We start from the raw sequence: 20,608 nt of genomic DNA, 5'->3' as shown, positions 1-20,608 counted from the left end.
CATAGTAACAAAACCTCTGCCATTTGGTACATTACCTTCATTTGTCATGACACCTACACAATTTCTACACATTTTTTTTTTTTCCAATTAGCAAACAGGAAAGATCAGCAATGGGTTTACTGATGGTGCTGAGATCTCCATCATTCATACAACAACCATTAAAGATGCTACAAGTAGCAGCACAGTCTGACTGTTCCACTGTGGCAGTCTTATCTTCAGCAATTTTTGGGCTTGAATAATTTGACATGGAAACAGTTTGGGATAGAAATGCCATAGTAAGAATCCACAATTATCTCCCAATATTTTCTAAAAATAAGTCCTCAAGGAGTTGAGAAGTACACTTTCTTCCATATCCAAACAAACCTTCAGAACAAGTAAGCAATTCATTAATAAAAAATGTCTCATCACACTAAGTTTATAAGTGGTTCTGAACAACTTACAATTACTACACGTAAGGCTAATATAGTCACAATGTATCTGCACATAACAAAGATATATACGATTGTTCACAGTTCTACTGTTATATACCATAGCACTAAGATGTTTTAATATTCAGAAAAGAAGTGTAAAACATGGGCAAATATATTTATGGAAAACAACGTTAAGCTGATTATGAGTAATTTCCTGTTGGAAACCACATGTGTTAATTATAAGCCCAACTCTTCTACTGCATGAAGATTAACAAGACCTGATTTGGCTCAGCTGGATTTTTTAAGCTAAATTATTAATAATATTGCTGGTTAACAATTGTAAATTGCTGCTAGCTGTCATTTGTAAAAGTCTTTAATACTCTGCACTGACAATCAGCTTCCGCTGGCAAAAGGCCTTTAGCCTCCAACTTCTAACTCAGCTGTTGACACCATTTAGTTCACAGAAAACAAACACATTATCAGCAAATCTCAGGCAGGCAGGCTTTCTGCAAACTGTTTCAAGACATTATAACACTGGAGACCAAATTTTGAACTGGACCACAAAGGAAGTGCAAGTCAAACGAGCACAGAGCATAAAGACACCTTGACAAAAAATACTTGTGGCAAATGGAGACAAAGACTGAATGGTGCTATTACAGCCTTTACTGAAATATCTGTTGAGAGTAAAATAAATGCCTAAAATGTTCAACCCTGGAATATGAAATAATTGCTTCAAATGAAAGGCAATAAAAAATAGGTTAAATAGGTGTTATATGACATGCCTGCAACTTCTAATCTGTAGTAGGAAAAGTAAAGCAATGCTTCAGTTTATTTGTTCTAAACCAGAAGTAGCATTAGCTAGTACTTGGGACTATTTGATGCATTACTGGGGGACATTGCTCTGTTGACTCAACACCATTGCTCTTCCTCTGTTTAGAAGAAATAAAGAAATGCAAACAAGAGCATCTACCCTCAAGGTGCAACAGTCTTGAACTGCAATTCATAAGCTGAAATTTAAGAGGGAAGCTTTACATGCTGAGTGCGTGTTCCTCCCCTCAATGCTGTTACTGAATTACTCAACATGGATTAACGCTGTTAGTGTTACACCTGCACAAGGTCGTCTAAACTAAATATTACACCAAATGTAAATCTAATGAATGGAAAAAATATTACTCCATACCTGCGAATGAGAATAAGAACAACAAAAGTCTTACTTAAGTGCTGTCTGACCTAAAACCTTGCTTCTGAAACATGGTACCAAAGACCACAGCTGGAACAGTATCAGACACAGTTGTTCTGCTGTTGAATCTTTGAGTACGCTTTTCAAAAATTTGTGAATTTAGGTATCAGACACAGTTGTTCTGCTGTTGAATCTTTGAGTACGCTTTTCAAAAATTTGTGAATTTAGTAAACCACATGCTAATACACACTCAATTTTTTAAGACTTCCAAGTGACTTTATCTCAGTGCATTTATCTAAACTTGCTTGCTCTGGTTCAAGAGCTACTTACACATCTTTGGGAAGAAGTATAATGTTGACAGGACAGGTCTAGCAAAGAGTTGCTCTCTTCAGACAAATGACAAATTCTGTTACTCTGTTTCTATAAGTGCTTATTCAACACAGTTAGCTTAAGCATTCATGGGCTTGTGGAAATTCGCTTACAAAGCAGCAGCCATTCAGTAAGCACTGAAAATAAAACAGTCAGGTTTGTGGTATCAAACAATTCTTTTGTTTCCTCCATTAGGTGAACTATTGCTGCTTGTGATCAGCTTGGTTAGACAAGACACAGGAAGCATTTGCTTCTGAACAGCCCAAAGTAAAATCCCAAGCTCAGATTTTCAAGGAGACCACAACAGCAAGCTATTATCACTCATGTAGTCATCATCAAGTCTGAGAGTGTTTCATTACAACATCCTTATACTGGATGCAGTGACAGTGCACTTCAGTGACAGTGAAGTTCAGGAACCTGAAAGAAGGGAACAAGACAAAAGCAGGATCACAGCCCTAGACTAAAACAGACTTCATCCATCAAGAACAACCTGTTCTTCAATCTGCTTTGAAGAATCTATGGAATACAGCTCCCTGGAGAGAAAGGGGTGCAGAAGAGCTCTCCGATGCCAGCAGTTTGGCGAAGTTGACTCAGGCTCTACACACAAGCTGCATTGCTGAATCTGGATATAGCAGCTCTGGGTGCACCAGTACAAGAGACACTTCTTTACTGGAGTGAGTCTGAGAAAGGCCACCAAGATGCTTAAAGAGCTGGAGGTTCTGTTGTATGAGGAGAAATCAAGCAAGCAGAGATTGTTTAGCTGTGAAAAGAGAAAACCTAGGAGGCTGGGGTTGGAACAGCCTCCATATGAATTTCCACCTCTACCTAATGGGAGAGCAAAGACGATGGCGACATTCTTCTAAGCAATATCCAGTGACAAGCCAAGAGACAATAGAAAAAAAAAAATACAGGAAGTTCCAATTAAACCTAAGGACTGTAAAAATGGTCAAAGACTGAAATAGGTTGCCCTGAGAGCCTACACATTCTCCTTCCTTGAAGATACTGATAATACAATTGGACAGTGTTCAGAGCAACCTGCCCTGGTTGATCCTACTTTTAAGTGCTTGATAGTCTCAAGAAGCCCCTTCTAACCTCAACTATTCTGTGATCTTCACCATTTGCTTATAAAACAAAGTAAAATTTGACTGTACAACAAAAATGCTTCTGCATTATGGAATGAGTGTATTTTTTCTCATTCTGAGTTTTGCATTTCTCCTGGTGTCATGCCATGTTTCTGATTATGCTTCCAAGTAGAGACACACTGAGCTTTTCATCTGTTCACCATCTGGATCAGCAAACAGACATCAAAATCAGGCATAGGAGCAACTTCTATGGGAATTAATCAGCATAATCAAAGCTAACAAGAGAATAAGGGATGAAAACTACTCTATCACACTTAAAATATATGCCTGCATTAAGATAAGTCAGTCACTTGAATTTATCTGTGCTTTCTCAGATATAACCAATACCCACAGGTACACTAAGGGGATGATAGAGAACATGCTTACACACAACAATCAAGAGCTTCTCTGTGCAGATGAACCAACATGACACCATACAGGATCTTTAACAGGACCTTTCCAAAAAAGCTTGTGCCCACAGCATGTCACCTGGAAAACTAAAACGTAATTTGTCAAATTGGAAGGTACTCCAGTCAAAAGAGTGTCTCAAAAGAACCCAAAAAGGTCAGCATTTCTACTTCCTGGTCCATCATAGAACTGAGGGTCCCAGTTAATGACAAGTTGAACATGAGTCAGCAGCACCCTGGCCGCCAGGAGGGCCAAGTGTGTCCTGGGGTGCATCAGGCACAGCATCACCAGCCAGGCAATAGAGGGGACTGTCCCACTCTGCACTGGGGTGGCCTCACCTCAAGTGCTGGGGACAGTTTTGAGCACCACAATATAAGAAAGACATGAAGCTGTTAGCATCCAAAGGAAGGCTGCGAGGATGGTGAAGGGTCTGGAGGGGAAGCCACATGAGGAGCACCTGAGGTCATGAGCCACATGAGGCCACAGGAGCAGCCTGGAGGAGACAGAGGGGAGAGACTTTACTGCAGTAACAACTTCCCCATTTGGGGAAGAGGAGGGGCAGGTACACATCTCTGGTGGCCAGGACAGCACTAGAGGTAATGGCAGAAAACTGAGGAGAGGTTTAGTCTGGCTATCAGGAAAATGTGGTCCATCCAAAAAGGTGGTTGAGCACTGGAACAGGCACCCCAGGAAAATGGTCACAGCACCAATCTTGACAGTTCAAGGACTGTTTAGACAATGTTCTCAGACATACGGTGTGACTCTGAGGGATGGTCCTGTGCAGGGCCAGGAGGTGGACACTGATCCTTGTGGGTTCCTTCCAATTCAGCACATTCTATGATTCCACTGCATTCTCAACATCTCATTTCCCTGGAGAGATATTAAACACTGCCAATGATCACACTTCCACCATGTCCTATGAAATCCTACTAGAAAACTCTTTTTGAGGTCTTTTCTAAATTGTCTTCATGGCAATTAAATGCTATTTTTCGTATCTTTATTACAGAAAAATCCGTTTGTTTTTCTTTTTCCACAACTTGCTTGAATTTTTTTTAAGTCTGAGGAGAAATGAGTCTTCTGAAAATTAAGCACTCAGTTCCTTCAAACTAAGTCATAACCCATTTACATCACTACCATCTAATTTCACTATTCTCTCAGAGTAACCATGCCTTCCTTTTCAGAAAATGACAAAAAAAAGTGAAAAAAAAAAAGTCCCACAATCCTGAAATACAAAGAAATGGTCAAGAATTACTTCAGGTTTTCGACACAAAAGAATCCCTTACAATTTAAAATAAAATTCTGAAACACTCCAGTAGCATGGCTACTTCTGAATCACAATCACTTTATAATTTTATAGAATTTGTAGAATCTCTCATGAGGTACCTTTTATTCATTGTTGGTTTTACATTGTTGGTTTTTACATTGTTGGCTTGCTTACTGGATTGGTAGTGGGATTTTCTGAAGCTAAATATCTACAAGCTTAAGTATATCTAATCTTTCACAGTTTTGCATCCTCTGCTAACTTTTTCATCTACAATCTCAATTCCCACTCTGAAACTGTCAGTGAGAGACTATACAGTTCAGGACCTAGGACAGATCCAGATGCAGATCAACAGCTACTACCCGTTCTCGCCGGTTTCCCCCATGACAGCCACTCCACAGCATGTCTCCAGGGTGGGCTCCTGTGAAGTTTTAAATCTACTTTACAGTTGTTCTATCTAGAACAGAGGCAGCCAAATCATCAGGCCAAAGGTAACACACCTAAAAACTTTAGCTGAGGAAGGATATAGTCGAGACAATGAGACAAAAGGAGCAACATCTGCTTTTCTTACTTGCACTTGCTTGAAAAATCATAGAATCATAAAATGCCTGATAGGCATTTAAGTCATTTTAGCCCAATTAAGTCACTTCAAAGCCTTCCCTTTTCCAGGCTAAACAATCCAAATTCTCTTGGCCTTTCCTCTCAGGAGAGGTGCTCCATCCCTCTAAACATCTTGGTAACTCTTCCCTAGATTCACTCCAACAGGTCCATGTCCTTCCTGTGACAGGAACTTAGCTGGATCACATCCAGACTTTCACTCACCAGCACGCCAAAATCCTTCTTTGTTGGGGGCTGCTCCATCTGTTCATCCCCCAGCCTGTGTTAATACTGAGGGTTGCTCCAACCCAGGTGAAGCAGCTTGCACTTGGCCTGAATCAACTTTAGGAGATTCCCATAGGCCCACCCTTCGTGCAAGCCCAAGGGTGGAATAAGAGCTCTGATCTGCTCATTGATCTGCTATTAGATCCATCAGATCTGCAGCAGACTTTCCTGCTGTACGGAACACCAGAAGGCACTCTTCTGATGAAATACAACAATGTGCCTTTTTAAGGTTTTTTCCCTGTCTTCTGTAACCAGGTAATCTATCTGACACTTGATCACACAAAGAACAATACCATTATGAAGAGCAACTTAAAAGCAACTGCAGCCTCTGCTGCACTTCCTTATTTCCTGAGTCATTTACTCCATATCCTCTGAAGTGCTCCAAAACAGTTCTTAAATTTGTAATCCAGATTCTAGGCAACTTAATATCAAATACAGAGAACTACAGATGATAAATATCAGTTCATTTGTCAATGAGAAACTTGCTATACACACATCTCATTGCTGTATTAGTTCAACTATAAGAGCTTCAAAATAAAGGAAAGGAAATATCAAAGAAAAAGGGTCATCAAGTCTGCTCAGACGATCTGAGGAGATCTCAAAATGGTGGGACCATCTTATTTTAAAGGACATCCCAATTTGCTGCAACTGAGAAGCATTTGGCAAACATACAGCCAGGGGGAAACAAAGAAACTAAGAAGTTCAAGAGAAGTTTGGAAGGTGCAATCAACAGCTCACATGAAGGAGTTGAGAATGATAAGAAACAGAACAAAGGAAGTGGGAAGAACTTCAATGGCCTAATCTATAGTCAGAGAAGAGGTTTTATGACCAGAGAACTGAGCATTGATAAAACTACATGGAGGTTGCATATTGGTAAGGAGATGAAGAGGTACCACGTGACAAAATGCAACCAACAAACCTTGAGGTTAAACAAATTAGAGTCGCTGCTCGCATACTCCCTATTTTGGTACCTCTTCACATGTGCATAAGCTTCAGTGTTCAGCAGCCTTATTTCTATGAACTGAAGGGTTACTTTTTTTTTTAAAGCAACTACTTCTTTTGAGAGCCTCTATGTACAACATCTCCCATACGTAGGTATGTACCGGGAACTTGCAACCAAAACACCCTTTGATTTCTTCTATCTATCTATCTCAATGTAATCTCTGCACTGTTATTTCAGCTGCCAAGAATTCTATCATCTGTAATGAGAAACAGCCTAACAAAAAGCCCCATAAAGTAATCCAAAATAAACAATTCACCTAAACAAAATGCTATACACCTTCTACACACCTGGAATACAGAATGCATCACTTTAGGGTATGTGCTTTAGCATTGCATCTGTAACTGTAAAGTGGGAGATGCAAAGAAAATGGCTCTAACATTAGGTCCAGCCTATACCAAACACCTAATTCTGTCCCCACTTTTTGTTTCTTCATCTAACTCACACCAACACAAATCAAACAGTTAGTGTCAAAGCAGTGCAAGTCAAGAGGACCAAGCAAATGTTCTATAATATTTAGTTAATTTAGTTGTTGAAGCACCCTGCAACTGAACTCCTAAGGCTTCCCATGCTTAACTTTCTGTCCTTGTCCTTGCCAACTAAGTAGCCAGCATGTTTATCTTTCCTTCTACTGCTGGAACATCCAGCACACTTTCAACCATGGGGAGGGACAGTGTCAGCAGGCTGCAAGAATAAAGAAGGAAAACAAATATCACTCAAAACTCACAATCTGCTCTTGTCTTGATAAACAAAATGTCTGCTTACAAACAATAGCTGCAAAAGATTTTTAATGCTTCATTTTTCAGATCACCTACAGTAATACCTATCAAGTTTCCAAAAGGATTTGCCATAAAACAGTTGACAGGGAACAACATACGTACATATAAACTGAAACCTGGCACAGAAATGCCTATCATAAAATACATAAACTCTCAGTGTAATGCCAAACTAAGTATTGACAAGCTTAATGAAATAAACATTCATCAAGTATATACTACACCATACACTTATATCACAAACACCCCCAAAAATTTACAAATCCCAGATAGAAAAAAAAAACCAACAAAATTGATTTCTGAAGTAATAAATACACAAATCTTTTCACTGTGATTTGGCAAAAAAATCTACAAAACACCCAAGGGAAAAAAATTGCTTTTTGCAAACACTGGTTAATATCCCTGGATTTTAGAATATCTCTGAAAAGCTAACTATTGCTTTGTAAAATACTTAATAAAAAATACCTCCATGAAGTAGTTGTTTGACCTTCCCTTTCTCTTTGCACAGTTGCAGGCAGGATAGGAAAAATAAGATAATGCTTCTGCCAAAGGCACAGCCAAAGTAGCTCAGTTGCATGACAGCTGATTCACAAACCATAGTTTTGCCTGTTGTGATATATTACTAGTTTGAATATATTTGCTTCCAGAAGAAAAAACAAAACACGTGGAAGGCTGCAGAGAGGAAAGCTAAGTTTTTGCAGTAATATCACCAAACTGGGGACTAAGTACCACCAGAAAACATCCAGGAAGACTTCAACACACAAAACACCTTGAATTAAAAAATACTCTAAATAATAAATCACTTACATTTGGATTTTGTTACCATGCAGTTCTTCCTACAAGAATGCTTGGACAAGTATGTTGCTTTATCTTATCTAAAACTGCACCTGTTCCTATCTTTTTAGTTCCTCTCATATTCCCTTTATTCATATCAAGCTATAGCATGAAGATCTGATACAAGTTTCTAAAAATATATTTACAACAAAAAGAAGGGCGAGGACAATCTCCATTCTATAATGGATAAAGAAAATGCTGAGGTACTTAATGCCTACTCTGTCTCTGACCAGTTGGGTTCTCAGGGTATTCAGCCCCCATCATCCAAGTGGAAATGGTCAGTGACCTGCTGCACCAGTTAGACACACACACAGGTCTATGGGGCTGGGTGGGATCCACCAAAGAGTACTGCAGGAACTGGCAGAAGTGCTCACTGAACCACTTTGCATTCTCACTCACCAGCAGCTCTGCCCAACCAGGGAGGTTCCACTTGACTGGAAGTTCAGTCAATGTGCCACCCAATCACAAGAAAGGCCAGAAGGAAAACTCAGGCAACTACAGCCCAGTGAGCCTGACCTCAGTGCTGGGAAAGGTCATGGAGCAGATCATCCTGAGTGCAATCACATGGCACATACAGGACAACCAGGGGACCAGGGCTGTCAACATGGGTTTATGAAAAGTAAGTCCTGTGTGACCAACCTGATCTCCTTCTATGACCAGGTGTCCCACTCAGTGGATGAGGGAAAGGCTGTGGATGTTGTCTACCTGGCTTTTATAAAGCCTTTAGACATTGCTCCTCACAGCATTTCCTTGGAGAAACTGGTGGCTCATGGCTTAGGAGGGGACTCTTTGCTGGACTGAGGCCAAATGTGTGAGGTTCAACAAGGACAAATGCCAGAGCCTGCACTTGGGTCTTGACAACCACTTGCAGCACTAGAGGCTGGGGGAAGGGCTGGAAAGCTGCCCATCAGAAAAGGATCTGGGGGTGCTGGTTGACAGCTACTGAACATGAGCCAGCAGAGTGCCCAGGTGGCCAAGAAGGCCAATGACATCTTGGCCTGTATCAGAAATAGTGTGGCCAGCAGGGCCAGGGCAGTGATCATCCCCTGTACTACGCACTGTTGAGGTCACACCTTGAATCCTGTGTTCGATTTTTGACTCCTCACTCCAAAAAGTGCTGGAGTGTGCCCAGAGAAAGGCAGCAACACTGGTGATGTGTCTGGAGAACAAGTCTTATGAGGAATGGGCTGAGATAGCTGGGGGTTGCTCAGGCTGGAGAAAAGAAGGCTCAGGGGAGACCTTATTCCTCCACACAACTCTCTGAATAAAGTTTGTAGCCAGGTGGGGATCAGTCTCTTTTCTCAAGTAACCAGCAATAGAACAAGAGGCAATGGCCTCAAGCTGGACCAGGGAAGGTTTAGACTGGGTATTGGGGGAAAATTATTCAGCGTAAGTTTTCAGGAACTGGAACACACTGCCCCAGGGGCAGTGGAATCACCACCCCCAGGAGTATTTAATAGGTGAGTAGATGGAGCGCTCAAGGACACGGTTTAGTGGTGGGTTAACAATGAAACCCAGTGATCTTAAAGGTCTTTCCCAACCTAAACTATTTAATGGTTCTGTTTCTAGTACCACAATAACCTTACAACACAGCTCTGCTAGAAGATCTGATTGTCAAGGTAACTTTTTTTTTTTTTTTTACTGTGAGGGTGACTGAGCACTGGCTCGGGTTGCAAACAAGGCTGTGGAGTCTCCAACCTTGCTGATATTCAAAGCCATCTGGACCGCATCCCGAGCAACTGGCTCCAGGTGGCCCTGTTTGAGCAGGAGGATGGACCAGATGAACTTCAGAAGTCATTTCCAACTTCAACTGTTTTGTGATTCTGTGTCTGATTCTGTCAAACTTCCTGCTCAAGCAGCATCAGAGACAGTAAGTTGCCCACTACCACGTGCAGTTGCATTTTTAGTACTACCAAGGAGATATTAAACCTCTCTAGACAACACCTGCCAATGCTTGACCTTTGGAATGCACTGGAATTTTCTGATTTTTAATTTGCACCACAACGGTGCCATATCGAGGTGGGGAACAACACTGAGAAGCATCTTCTTTATTCCTTCTCCCTTCTTCATTCCCTCACGGCATTAACAAAATCACTCCTGAACCTTCTCTTCTCCAAGCTAACAGTCCCAGCCCTCTTACTGAAGCCTTTCCTTACTGAAGAAAAGCTCCAGATCCTTAATCACTGACATGACCGTGTAGCACTTAACTATTTGCAGTATCTCTCTCCTCTCTACTGGGAAGCCCAGAACTGGACACCACAGATGCAGCCTCACCAGTGCTGAGCAGAGAGCACCTCCTTCAACCAGCTGGCAACACTCTTCCTAATGAAGCCCAGGAGGTGGTCTGCCACCTTTGCCATGGCAGTGCATTACTTGCACACAGCTGGCTGCCAACCAGTACACCAAGCTACTTCTTTGCAGAGCTGTGTCCCAGCTCATCAGCCCCCCAGTGTTATTTCGTCCCTGATGCAGGATTCTGCAATTCCCCTTGTTGCACTTTAAAATTCCACTCAGCCCAAATCTCCTGCCTGGCTGCATCCCTCTGAATGCAAACACAAGCATGTGGTATATGATGAACTCCTCTCTGCTTTGTACCATCTGTGAACTTGCTGGGGGTATACTGTCACAGCATTCAGGCCATTAATGAAGATGCTATACAGCAATTGCCCCAGTATCAGCTTCTAGGGTAAATGATTGACAACTTGACTCCATCTGGACTTTGTGTCACAGATCACAAACCTCTAGGCCAAATCATTCAGCCCATTCTCAGTCTACTTCACTATCCACTTATGTAACCCATCCATTGTCAGCCTGTGCATGCTGTGGGAGGCAGTGTCAAAAGCCTTACTCAAGGTACAGCACATCTACTGCTCTCCCTGACTGGAAGGTATCTGTAGATTGCCTACAGTTATTTTTCACCAAGCTCTCCAGATTTTTAAGCAATTCAGCTGTGAGAATCATTAGAGTGGGAAACTGTTCAGCTTGGTAGGTGACCTCAAAACAAAACCGAGAGCACAACCAATATTTTCTCTGAATCAGAAAAGCTTAGTACTTTTTGATTGCTGACAATACTATTTCAGATGACCTCAAGTATTTAAAATTATTGATATTTTTATTTAGAAAGCCTAAAATTTAACATTTTTAGTGAAACAAACAATAAGCCAACTGTCATTCAAAGAGCCATGTGTACACTCTCCAAGCCATTACCAGCTTACACACTATCTTCTTTGAATAATTAATCAAGCATTGAGATGTGAATTTTCATCCATGCCAATAATAAAAGGAAAGTCAGGGCTTAAGCAGTATATCTACAAATGGAAAAACCATCAGAATCCCATCCCCTAAATCCGTAAATCGGGGTAAGGAACAGCAGCCACAATCCAATTACCACAGGCTTAGAGGAAAACATAGGCAGACTAGTAGGACAGTTTTACACTGGGCTTCTATGGTATCTGAAAAGGTTGAAAAAACTCAGAACAGAAGAAAAAGGCCACTGATTTTCCAGTTGGGATTTTTATGTGCCATTGTTGGATGAGCCAAAATTGCACATCTTTTTAATCATTACTTTAATTTCATAATGAGGACTATTTCACTATGACAATAACTTTCCTAACAACTACTGTGTTTCTGAAAGCCAAAATTCTGAAGGCTTCAGAAAGGGGTTATTCAGCTCCTGGAATACCCTAAGGCCTCTCCTATACAGACAGAAACTAATAATACAGGTTCTACAAATGAAATTAAAACCCAACTGGATGAGTAAAATGGAACTGATTTTCATTTGACCATGACAAAAGTGCAAAACAGTATCTGATCCCTTTTGTAACTGAAAAGGTTTCTGAAATAGCAGAAATCTGTTTCAAATTTAAAAAAAAAAAAAAAAAGTAACTCAAGAAGGCATCCATTCAAAGTGTTCTCCACACAAAGAGAACATCTCTCAGTACAATCACTAACAGTTGGAGTTTCTTTTCTGTAATTATCTGATTTTTCATTATTCACTTTGATGCTATCTATGAAATTAGATCTGCAAGAACACATGCAAGGAAATTCTTATTCCTAAAGTTTGTCAATGCAGACAAAAGTATTTATCTGTAAATATTTCTAGGACTTTTTGTTTTTTCATAGTAGGAAAGTCATTCAACCACAGCAAAGATCTGCACCTCTGGCCACTCTCCTATCTAAACAAAACCGCCAAAATCAAAGTGCATTCAAAGCTATCTTACACAGAATCTTATCAGCAGAATTTAAATTTAGAAAATATGCTCCATGAAGTCGAAATTTGTACTTATTAAGAACAAGCCCATTACCAGTGCATAATGACAGTATAACATCTTTAAGGTGATTAAAAACAAAAGCAAACCAAAGAAATTCTAACTTAATCTGCAATGAATAGCAGAAGACAACTGCCAAATGCAAACAACTGAAAACTCACCAGTTTACAGCTGTCAGTGGTCTACCCTGTATAACAGTATGTTCTAGAAATAAAAGAGGATAGAGAACCATTTGGTTTGAGCAGAAAAGGCACAGAGATATGACTACTCTGAAAACATACAAGCATAATGAAGACATGAGCACATCTGTTGAGAAAGAATTATCCACTGGCTAGTGGGAGAGAAAAGCAAGGCCAAATCAGATAGGAAAGTCACAAGTGACTACATTTAACATGGCAAAACAAAATAGAGGCTGAAATAATAAAAATAGAATAAGGTATTTATCAAACAATAAGTTCATCTCAGTGTAACAAACGATTGGCTGCCAAACTGCATAGACACAGCAATAGAAGAGGTGAGCGATGTTACTGACTGCAACAAGGAGCACAGTAGAGAAGAGGAAGACTTCAGTTTTAACCCTGTTGAGGTTAAAACTCTTTGCTGGAAACTTTTCTAGACTGACAGAGATCATTGCCAAAATAATCTAAATACCATGGTATTTGTGAATTTAAACTACAAACAACAGACTTCTACTTTTTGACCTTATCTGGCTTTGGCTACAATAGAGTTCATTTTCTTCCAAGCAGCTTGTATCATGCTTGTATGTTTTGGATTTGTGATGAAAACAGTGCTGGTAGGATACCGGTGCTTTATCTGTTGCTGACTAACACTTAGACAGGGTAAAGGCCTTTCCAGTTTCTCACACTGCCCTGCCAGCAAGTAAGCAGGGGGTGCACAACAAGCTGAGAAGGGATATAACTGGGACAACTGAATCCAACTGACTAAAGGGATATTCCCTATCACACGATATCATGCTCAATATAAAAAGCAGGAAGGAAGAAAGAAGTATTGAGGAGACAATACATTCAGAGTTATGGCATTCCCAAGTCACTGAGAATGATGAAGCCCTGCTTTCCTGGAGATGGCTGAACATCAGCCTGCTGATGGTAAGTAATGTATTAACTACTTGTTTTGCTTTGCTTGTACATACAGCTTTTGCTTTACGTACTTAACTGTCTTTACCTCAACCCCTGAACTGTCACACTTTTATACTTTCTACTGTCCCCCATCCCACTGCAGGGGGAAATAACCAAGGAGTCATGTGGTTCTCAGCTGCCTACTGAAGTTACACCACATACACCCTTTCACAGCAGTTATGAAGCTTTTTCCAAGAGTTTAAAACCCATTACATACGATAATGTTTGGGAACACAAGCCTAAAACAGTTAAGGGAAAAATATTAAAATAAGGAACAGTACTAATCTAACCACACATCTCCAGTTTAATGTGGGGACAAGTTTCTTGATTTTTTTTCTGATGTGTACAATAGGTATAAATTTAGATTTATTACACTTATAACAAAAAAAACCCTGTTTTCTCAAGCCAAAGCAGTCATAGCTATACTATATGCAAAAAAATGAACTATCATTCAGTTTAATTTCATTTAATTAAGTTCATCAACACATTCATCAGTCTGAAGGGAATGAGCGACAACATGTGATATGCTATGATACACTTAGAAAAAAAATCATATAAAGTATATTAATATGCTTTGAAACATATGACACACTCAATCTAAAAGTACAGAAACATCTGCCTTAATGCAGTCACAGCATAAGGAGCCTATTCTCCTGTGTTAATTTCTAGTATTCATCCTTTGAAGGGGCACAATGGTAGGTACTGGCTGTGAAGGACCAATGGAATAGATCAGCTTGAAAATGTATTTACAATATAAAGTTAATTATACAAGCCCTATTCCACTAAGCACCTCAGCACAAAGCAGTGTTCATGGCAAGCGAGGTAAGAAAGAAAGACAACCATGTGTTCAAGTAACACTGCAAGTGATCAGGTTATCAAAGTAAACTACGGGTTAGGAAAACAGTTTACATAAAGTACCAAAAACTCTGTTATTGATACATCCCATGTGCTTTCTATAAAGACATAAATAGTATTTAAATCATGGGTTTGGCAAAACATACATAGTCATATGTCAGGAAGAGAATTTACTAAAAAAAAAAAAAAACTTCAAAATATTTTGTCCAGAAGGCATAATATGGGAGGAAAACCAAAACAGCTGATAGTTAACATAGCAGAAAAACAAATTCCACAGCAAGTTTTTAAGTATGCAGGAAACATATGTACTACATTTAACATGGCTAGCAGGGAGGAGTGGTAACTTATTCAATTGCTCCAGCCCAACCTTAACTGCCTCAACTTGCCACCCAACAAGCCATCAGTGTGCCAGAGCAGATTGTGTAACAAACAAACTTTAACTAGCATGTCTTCTCAGTTTAAACGAAAAAATACAACATCCAAAAAAACCCCACCACAAACCATTGATTCATGCTTTAATTACTCATATAAATTATGAGTTTTTATTAAGTTCTTATTGATATATATATATATTCACAAATAAAATGCCCATCTTAAGCCTCTCAATGTAATATTATTGGGGTCTTTCCAGCTTCTATTATGTTTTCTGTACCAACACTGAACAAATACAACCATGCTAGACTAAGAGACAACTAGAGGTTAAAAAAAAACCTACTGCATAAAACTCTTTTCCTTAACAGAATATAAGGTAAATAAGTAAAAATACACTTTTTTAGTAATTTGCTAATCCCCATTAACCAATAGGGCAATAGAGTATTAAAATATTACCACCCTGCAGCTAAAATGTATACAGCAGACAGCAACTTTCATCAGCTCTAATGCACAACTTCATCTGAAACCCAACAGCACATCAATTTCCCAATTAAACAGTTTTAGTTTACACAAGACTTGAACTTTGTTTTGTAAAATTACATCTGCCAAACATTAGAACTGAAAAACAGAGACCATAAACCAGACTAGACTAGAATATTTCAGTTGGAAAGGACCTACAGAGCAAACGTTTGCACAGGAATAAGCAGGAAAATTTAGTAGACAATGTAACGCTTCTATCATTTTGCTAGTCTTTATAGACATAACTTTTATTTTTTTAGCTAAATAAATGCCTCCTAACTCTTTGCAATTATTATTCCATATTAAAAGAGCAACAAGTTCCCAACTAAAAAAAAGCTAACAGCTTTTGTAAAGGCTTCAGATCTGAAGAAATAAAGGCTTTCTCAGGTACCAACCATCAAAATAATACAAATCTCCTATACCTAAATTTACTTGAAGATAGTTTTCACCGTATCTTTAAATCCTGGCAAGGCAAAGCTGAAGCTTCAGTAACATTTCAGTAATAAATTTTCAAGTACATTTACTTGAAACATCCCAAATAAGCAATGCATTACTGAGCACAAGTAAGGGTAAAAGGGAAGACTGTCAATTTTGAAAAGTCTAATGTGTAGAGGATGTATAGTTTACAATTACAAGTGTGAATGAGTGGCCTACTTTCAAAACTTGCTGTAATCATCCAGTTGAAACAATCAACATGAAATAAAGTTGGCTGGCTCTCCTTCAGCCAAAATACCTGGAAAAAACAGCCATCTAATTTCTGGTTAATATAAGAAATCTAACATTCCCATCATCACTGAATTTTTCCTGGCCTCAGTGAGACCACAACATTTGAGTCCACCACACAAATGGAAGCTTTTCTTTGAAGGATCTAAGCTGAGAGGCAACTTTAGCAATAAAGTAATGGTTATGTGGGCATGACTATGAAGTTACTGTCATTTCAGAGTACATTGCCATTCTAATATAATAATTTCAAATTATGTAGTGAACACCTCCACCATGAAACAAATCACACTACAGCCATTAGAAATTTATATAGCTATCCATATTTGACAAGAAAACATACTGAGCCTGACAATTCTGGTAATACATAAATAGGTGAAAGTCCCAGTAAAGGGACTGGCAGTTCAGCAAAACCCCCCAAGATGCACAAGCAATAACAGCAGCAACTCAGATGGATAGGGATGTTCGTTAGGATTAAGTCATAATACTGAAAAAAAGTGTATTTGAAGATAGCAAAAATGTAAAAATCAGAAATACCTTAATTTTCAAATACAGAGGTTTGGTACAGTACTAAATCCAGTACACACTTGCAGTTTTGTCCACTCAGAACCTACCATACAAGACAACAATTTAACATGGATTTTTACTTGCACTCTGAAGAGGCCAATACTTCCTACTAGTGTTTTACATACTTTAATGACTACATTAGACCTTATTACTTTCAAATATTTCAGTGGCCACAAAGCAGAGACTATAAACTGAGGCTCGCTCAGAGCTGATTTTTCTTCCAAACCAATCTTGAACTGACAACTAAATTTCCCACTGCTGGTAGTACTATAGCAGATCCTTAACACTGTTATCTGCACAAAGAGAACTGCATGTTAAATTGCAGAATTATATACTTTTTTCTGTTTCCTTTCATAAAATTATTAGGCTAGCACGAGTGACAAAAAGTTTCTTTGCTCCCGCCTCTCCGTACACAGAAATCTTTGAGCAACCCTTACCTCACACTGTCTCAAGTGCAATCACAAGGTGAGCCAGACCAGGGAATTAGTCCGGATTACAACAAACCAGTTTTGCCAAGTTAATTTTAACCCAGAGAGTCTCTAATCTGTTACTGCAAGACACCATACAAGTATTATGTCAGCATGGCAGGGGGAGGAAGCACACCGACCGACTATCTCCTGTGGAGACCAGTGTTCATGACACTGCAGCCCGTATCACATGAGGAAATGCAAAGCACTGCTGGTTCTGTTTCAAAGCCAATTACTGCATCCTACTCAACACGTGATATTCATCCCCTCAGATGACAGACAGCACAAACACCTTGCAAATATGATACTAATCTTGTGACTTTCAGATAATCTCCACAATGTTTGAATTCCTTGTCTACACACAAGCATTTTTATACTGCTTGCCGGTTCTTCATAAACATTAAAGTTGGGTTTGGAACATAAACACTTACTGAGACAGGCATTGGCCATAGCCCATGAAGTGCAGAGTATAATTTTGCAGACTTGAAGCAAAAAATTCCACACCAAGTCACTACAAATAGGTTGCACTATCATTCTTCACATCAGTCTTCTTCAGACATAGAAATAATTTTTTTACTGTTGATAAGCCAATTTGTTTAGCTTTTTTCCAGCTACTTCAAGTAATTTTTCTAGTCACAAACACTCATACTGACAATCTGATTAAGAGGCTTAAGATTTTCCATATATATAAAAATCAAGACTTCTGTCATAAACTATATTATCTTAAGCTCCATTTAATTTATCTAGCACTGTTTTCTACCACAGCAACTTGATGCAGTCACAGTTAAATTTTATGCATCTTTTTAGAAAATATTTGGAATTTTTATTATTTTTTGTGAAAAGGCATTTTTGACCGTTTTGGTTTAAGTCTAGCAGGTGGCTGAAGTACTTAGCAGTATTTTGACACCAATATGGAGAAAGGGTGGAGGTCAGAAGCAGTATCTTGGCTGCCATCAGTCTGCCACATAAGATAGTGAGAGTAGTGATAGCAGGAAACTAAATAATTATTAAATATGCCTCTTGTCAGAAGTCCAACACACACTGGCTGTATTCACCAGTATTAACTACCTGTCATTTACTTGCCAAAGCTTAATATAACCTGTTTGCTCTGTACAAGGAGTCTGTCTTCTTTGACTTGACCTCAAAAACATAATTTAAAAGAAGCATTAACATTTACACCCACCTAAAGCTAGTATTTTCTACAATTCTGCGTATGAGGGATAGCAGTTGAATCATCCTGAAACCAAAAGATATGGAGGACACAACTAACACAAAACTACAGCTTTAAGAAATACAGACCTCTTAGGGCAAAATTCAGACAGATATCTGAGCACTGAGGAGCAATTGCACAGCTGATTTCCTTGCATTTAGTAGTATCCATACACTTAGCACTTGCAATCCCAGGATTAAACGATACAAACCTCAAAAGCAGGAAGAGATTTAATGGAAAAAGTATAATCACTGGACTAAGGAATATTCGGAGTAAGAAAAGACTTGCAAGCCCTCAAGGGGGTAACAAGAACTACAGTTTCCCTATCATACAGTCTGAAAAGAAGTCGGTAGCTGCAAAGATGTCAAGTACCCATGTTTCCAGCATCTACCATAAGCAAATTGGGAAAGGTATGGATCTTAGGTTAATTCCACTCCTAGACACAGCTTTCTGGGGCGAGGGGGTGGGGGGTAAGCCCTGCTGTCAACGAACAAAAATCTGGAGAAGCCGAGCAAGCAACCTCTTCGTGTTTTACAACCGTTTGCAAACTTAGAACAACGGTGACTCAAAGCTCTCCCTACGACCCGGCCACCCACATCACAGCCTGAAGAGCAGCAGAGGCTGAGAACACAGGAAGGTGCCGGTTTCATGTCATCCACATGCTCAGAAACCTTCTGAGGGAAACAATGGGGAGCGCCGGGGCACCATGGGGGAGCCCCTCACACAGCGAGACCGGGCACCTCGCCACGGCCTGCAGGGCCGGGAGGGTCCGCCCGGGCCGGGCCAGGGGCTGCGGGGTAAGGGCGGCCCCCCTTCTCGTCCCCCGCGGCTCCGCACCGCTACAGCCCGCAGCCCCCTCCCCTCCCCGCCCGGGAGCAGGGTAGGGCGGCATTCGCGGCCGGAGGAGCAACAGGCACCCTGCTGCGGCCCCAGAGCCGGCTGGCAGGACCTGGAGAGGGAGCCCTGAGGGGCATCATCCGCCAGCGGAGGGGTGCTCGGGAACCAGGTGGTGCCACACCGCACCCCACAACCTGCCGGCTCCCGCCGGCAAGGCGCTGCCTCCCGCCAGACGCCGAGGCCGCCTACACGGCGATGGCAAAGGGGGAAGATGACCTAAAGAGGAGGAGGAAAAATAAGGCAGGGCAGCTAAAAGCAGCCCCAGTACATGGAAAAACCGCCGAGCTCTCTCGCTAGGGTAACACGGCCAGCGGAATCCGCGGGTGCCCTGCGCAGCCTGTCCCGGGAGAGACCACGGTGTCCAGCCCGTTCCGGCAAGCCTGGCCGGAGCGAGGTCTGCCCGGGGGCTCCGCATGGGCATTCTCCATCCCCCCGCAGGGGATGGGCCGCACACTGGGGAGGGCACAGGTAACTCTGCCCCGGAGGGCCCCGGGAGAGGGGGCGGCAGCGCCATCTGCGCGGTATCGCCGGCCAAGCGAGCGGCGGGGCCCGGGCGGCACCTGGGCAGCCGCCGGGTTACATCACCGCCCCTTCCCTCCGTCCGTCCCCTGGGGCGCGGCGCCGCCGGCCACATGGCAGCGGGGACACCCGCGCTGCCCGGCACGGGGGCGGGGAGGAGGATGAGGAGGGCGGCTGCCCTCCCTGGGGAGGGAGGGAGGAAGGTGCACGCGCCGGGCCGCTCCCAGCCGGCGATGGGAGGGGTCGCGGGGGCTGCGCGTCTGGCCCGGGGGGGAGCGCGGCGCGCGTTACCTGCCCGGGTGGCTCCCCAGCTCACGGTCGCTCAGCGCCGCCGTGTAAATCCTCCGGTATCTGTCGGCCAGGGCCTTCCCGGAGAGCAGCAGCTGGTAGCGGCTCCGGCAGCCCAGGGGAGGCGCGGGCAGGGCTCCCAGCCCGCCAGCCGAGCCCTCCTCGGGCCCCATGGCCGTAGCGGCGCCGCCGGAGGAGAAGGAGTAGCCGCGTTCGGCCCCGGTGCAGGCGGCGGCGGCTCCCGCAGAGGCGGCGGCGGCTGCGGCGCTGCTCATCCCCCTCTCCGCCCGCCCCCTGCTTGCGGCGGCGCCGCCTCCTGGCGCGGCGCGGACACAGGCGGCTCCCGCTGCCTTCACCGTCGGGGCCCGGCCATGGCGAGGCCGCAGGAGCCGCCGCAGGAGCCGCCCTTCAGGCTGCGCATCCACCCGCGCTGCGGGAACACCCCGCTCTTCCCCTCCTCCAGCGGCGGCTCCAGGCCCTAGCTACCCGCCGCTCGCCTTCCGCCGCGGGCGCAGCGCCCGTCGCCAGCGAGTCCCGGGAAGGACCGTG

At 42.2% G+C, this 20,608-nt stretch overlaps 1 protein-coding gene across 18 annotated transcripts in view; it reads right to left on the bottom strand.

The window, feature by feature from the left end:
• MYCBP2 (MYC binding protein 2) overlaps window positions 1–20,533 on the bottom strand; it is a 169,986-nt gene extending 149,453 nt beyond the window's left edge. For 17 of the 18 annotated variants that reach the window (XM_033514187.1, XM_015622763.2, XM_015622721.1 and 14 more), the window contains exon 1: window positions 20,063–20,349. In XM_033514187.1, coding sequence (XP_033370078.1) covers window positions 20,063–20,334 — 272 coding nt within the window. In that variant the 5' untranslated portion in view covers window positions 20,335–20,349. Of the gene's footprint in view, window positions 1–20,062 lie in introns of all 18 variants that reach the window. The other variant, XM_033514209.1, reaches the window with a different exon arrangement.
• Between the last annotated feature and the right edge of the window lie 75 nt (window positions 20,534–20,608).

The sequence above is a fragment of the Parus major genome, chromosome 1 (assembly GCF_001522545.3).
Source record: "Parus major isolate Abel chromosome 1, Parus_major1.1, whole genome shotgun sequence".
NCBI classification, from domain to species: Eukaryota; Metazoa; Chordata; class Aves; order Passeriformes; family Paridae; genus Parus; species Parus major.
Note: the sequence above shows the minus strand (reverse complement) of the source record. Positions and strands in the feature narration are given on the sequence as shown.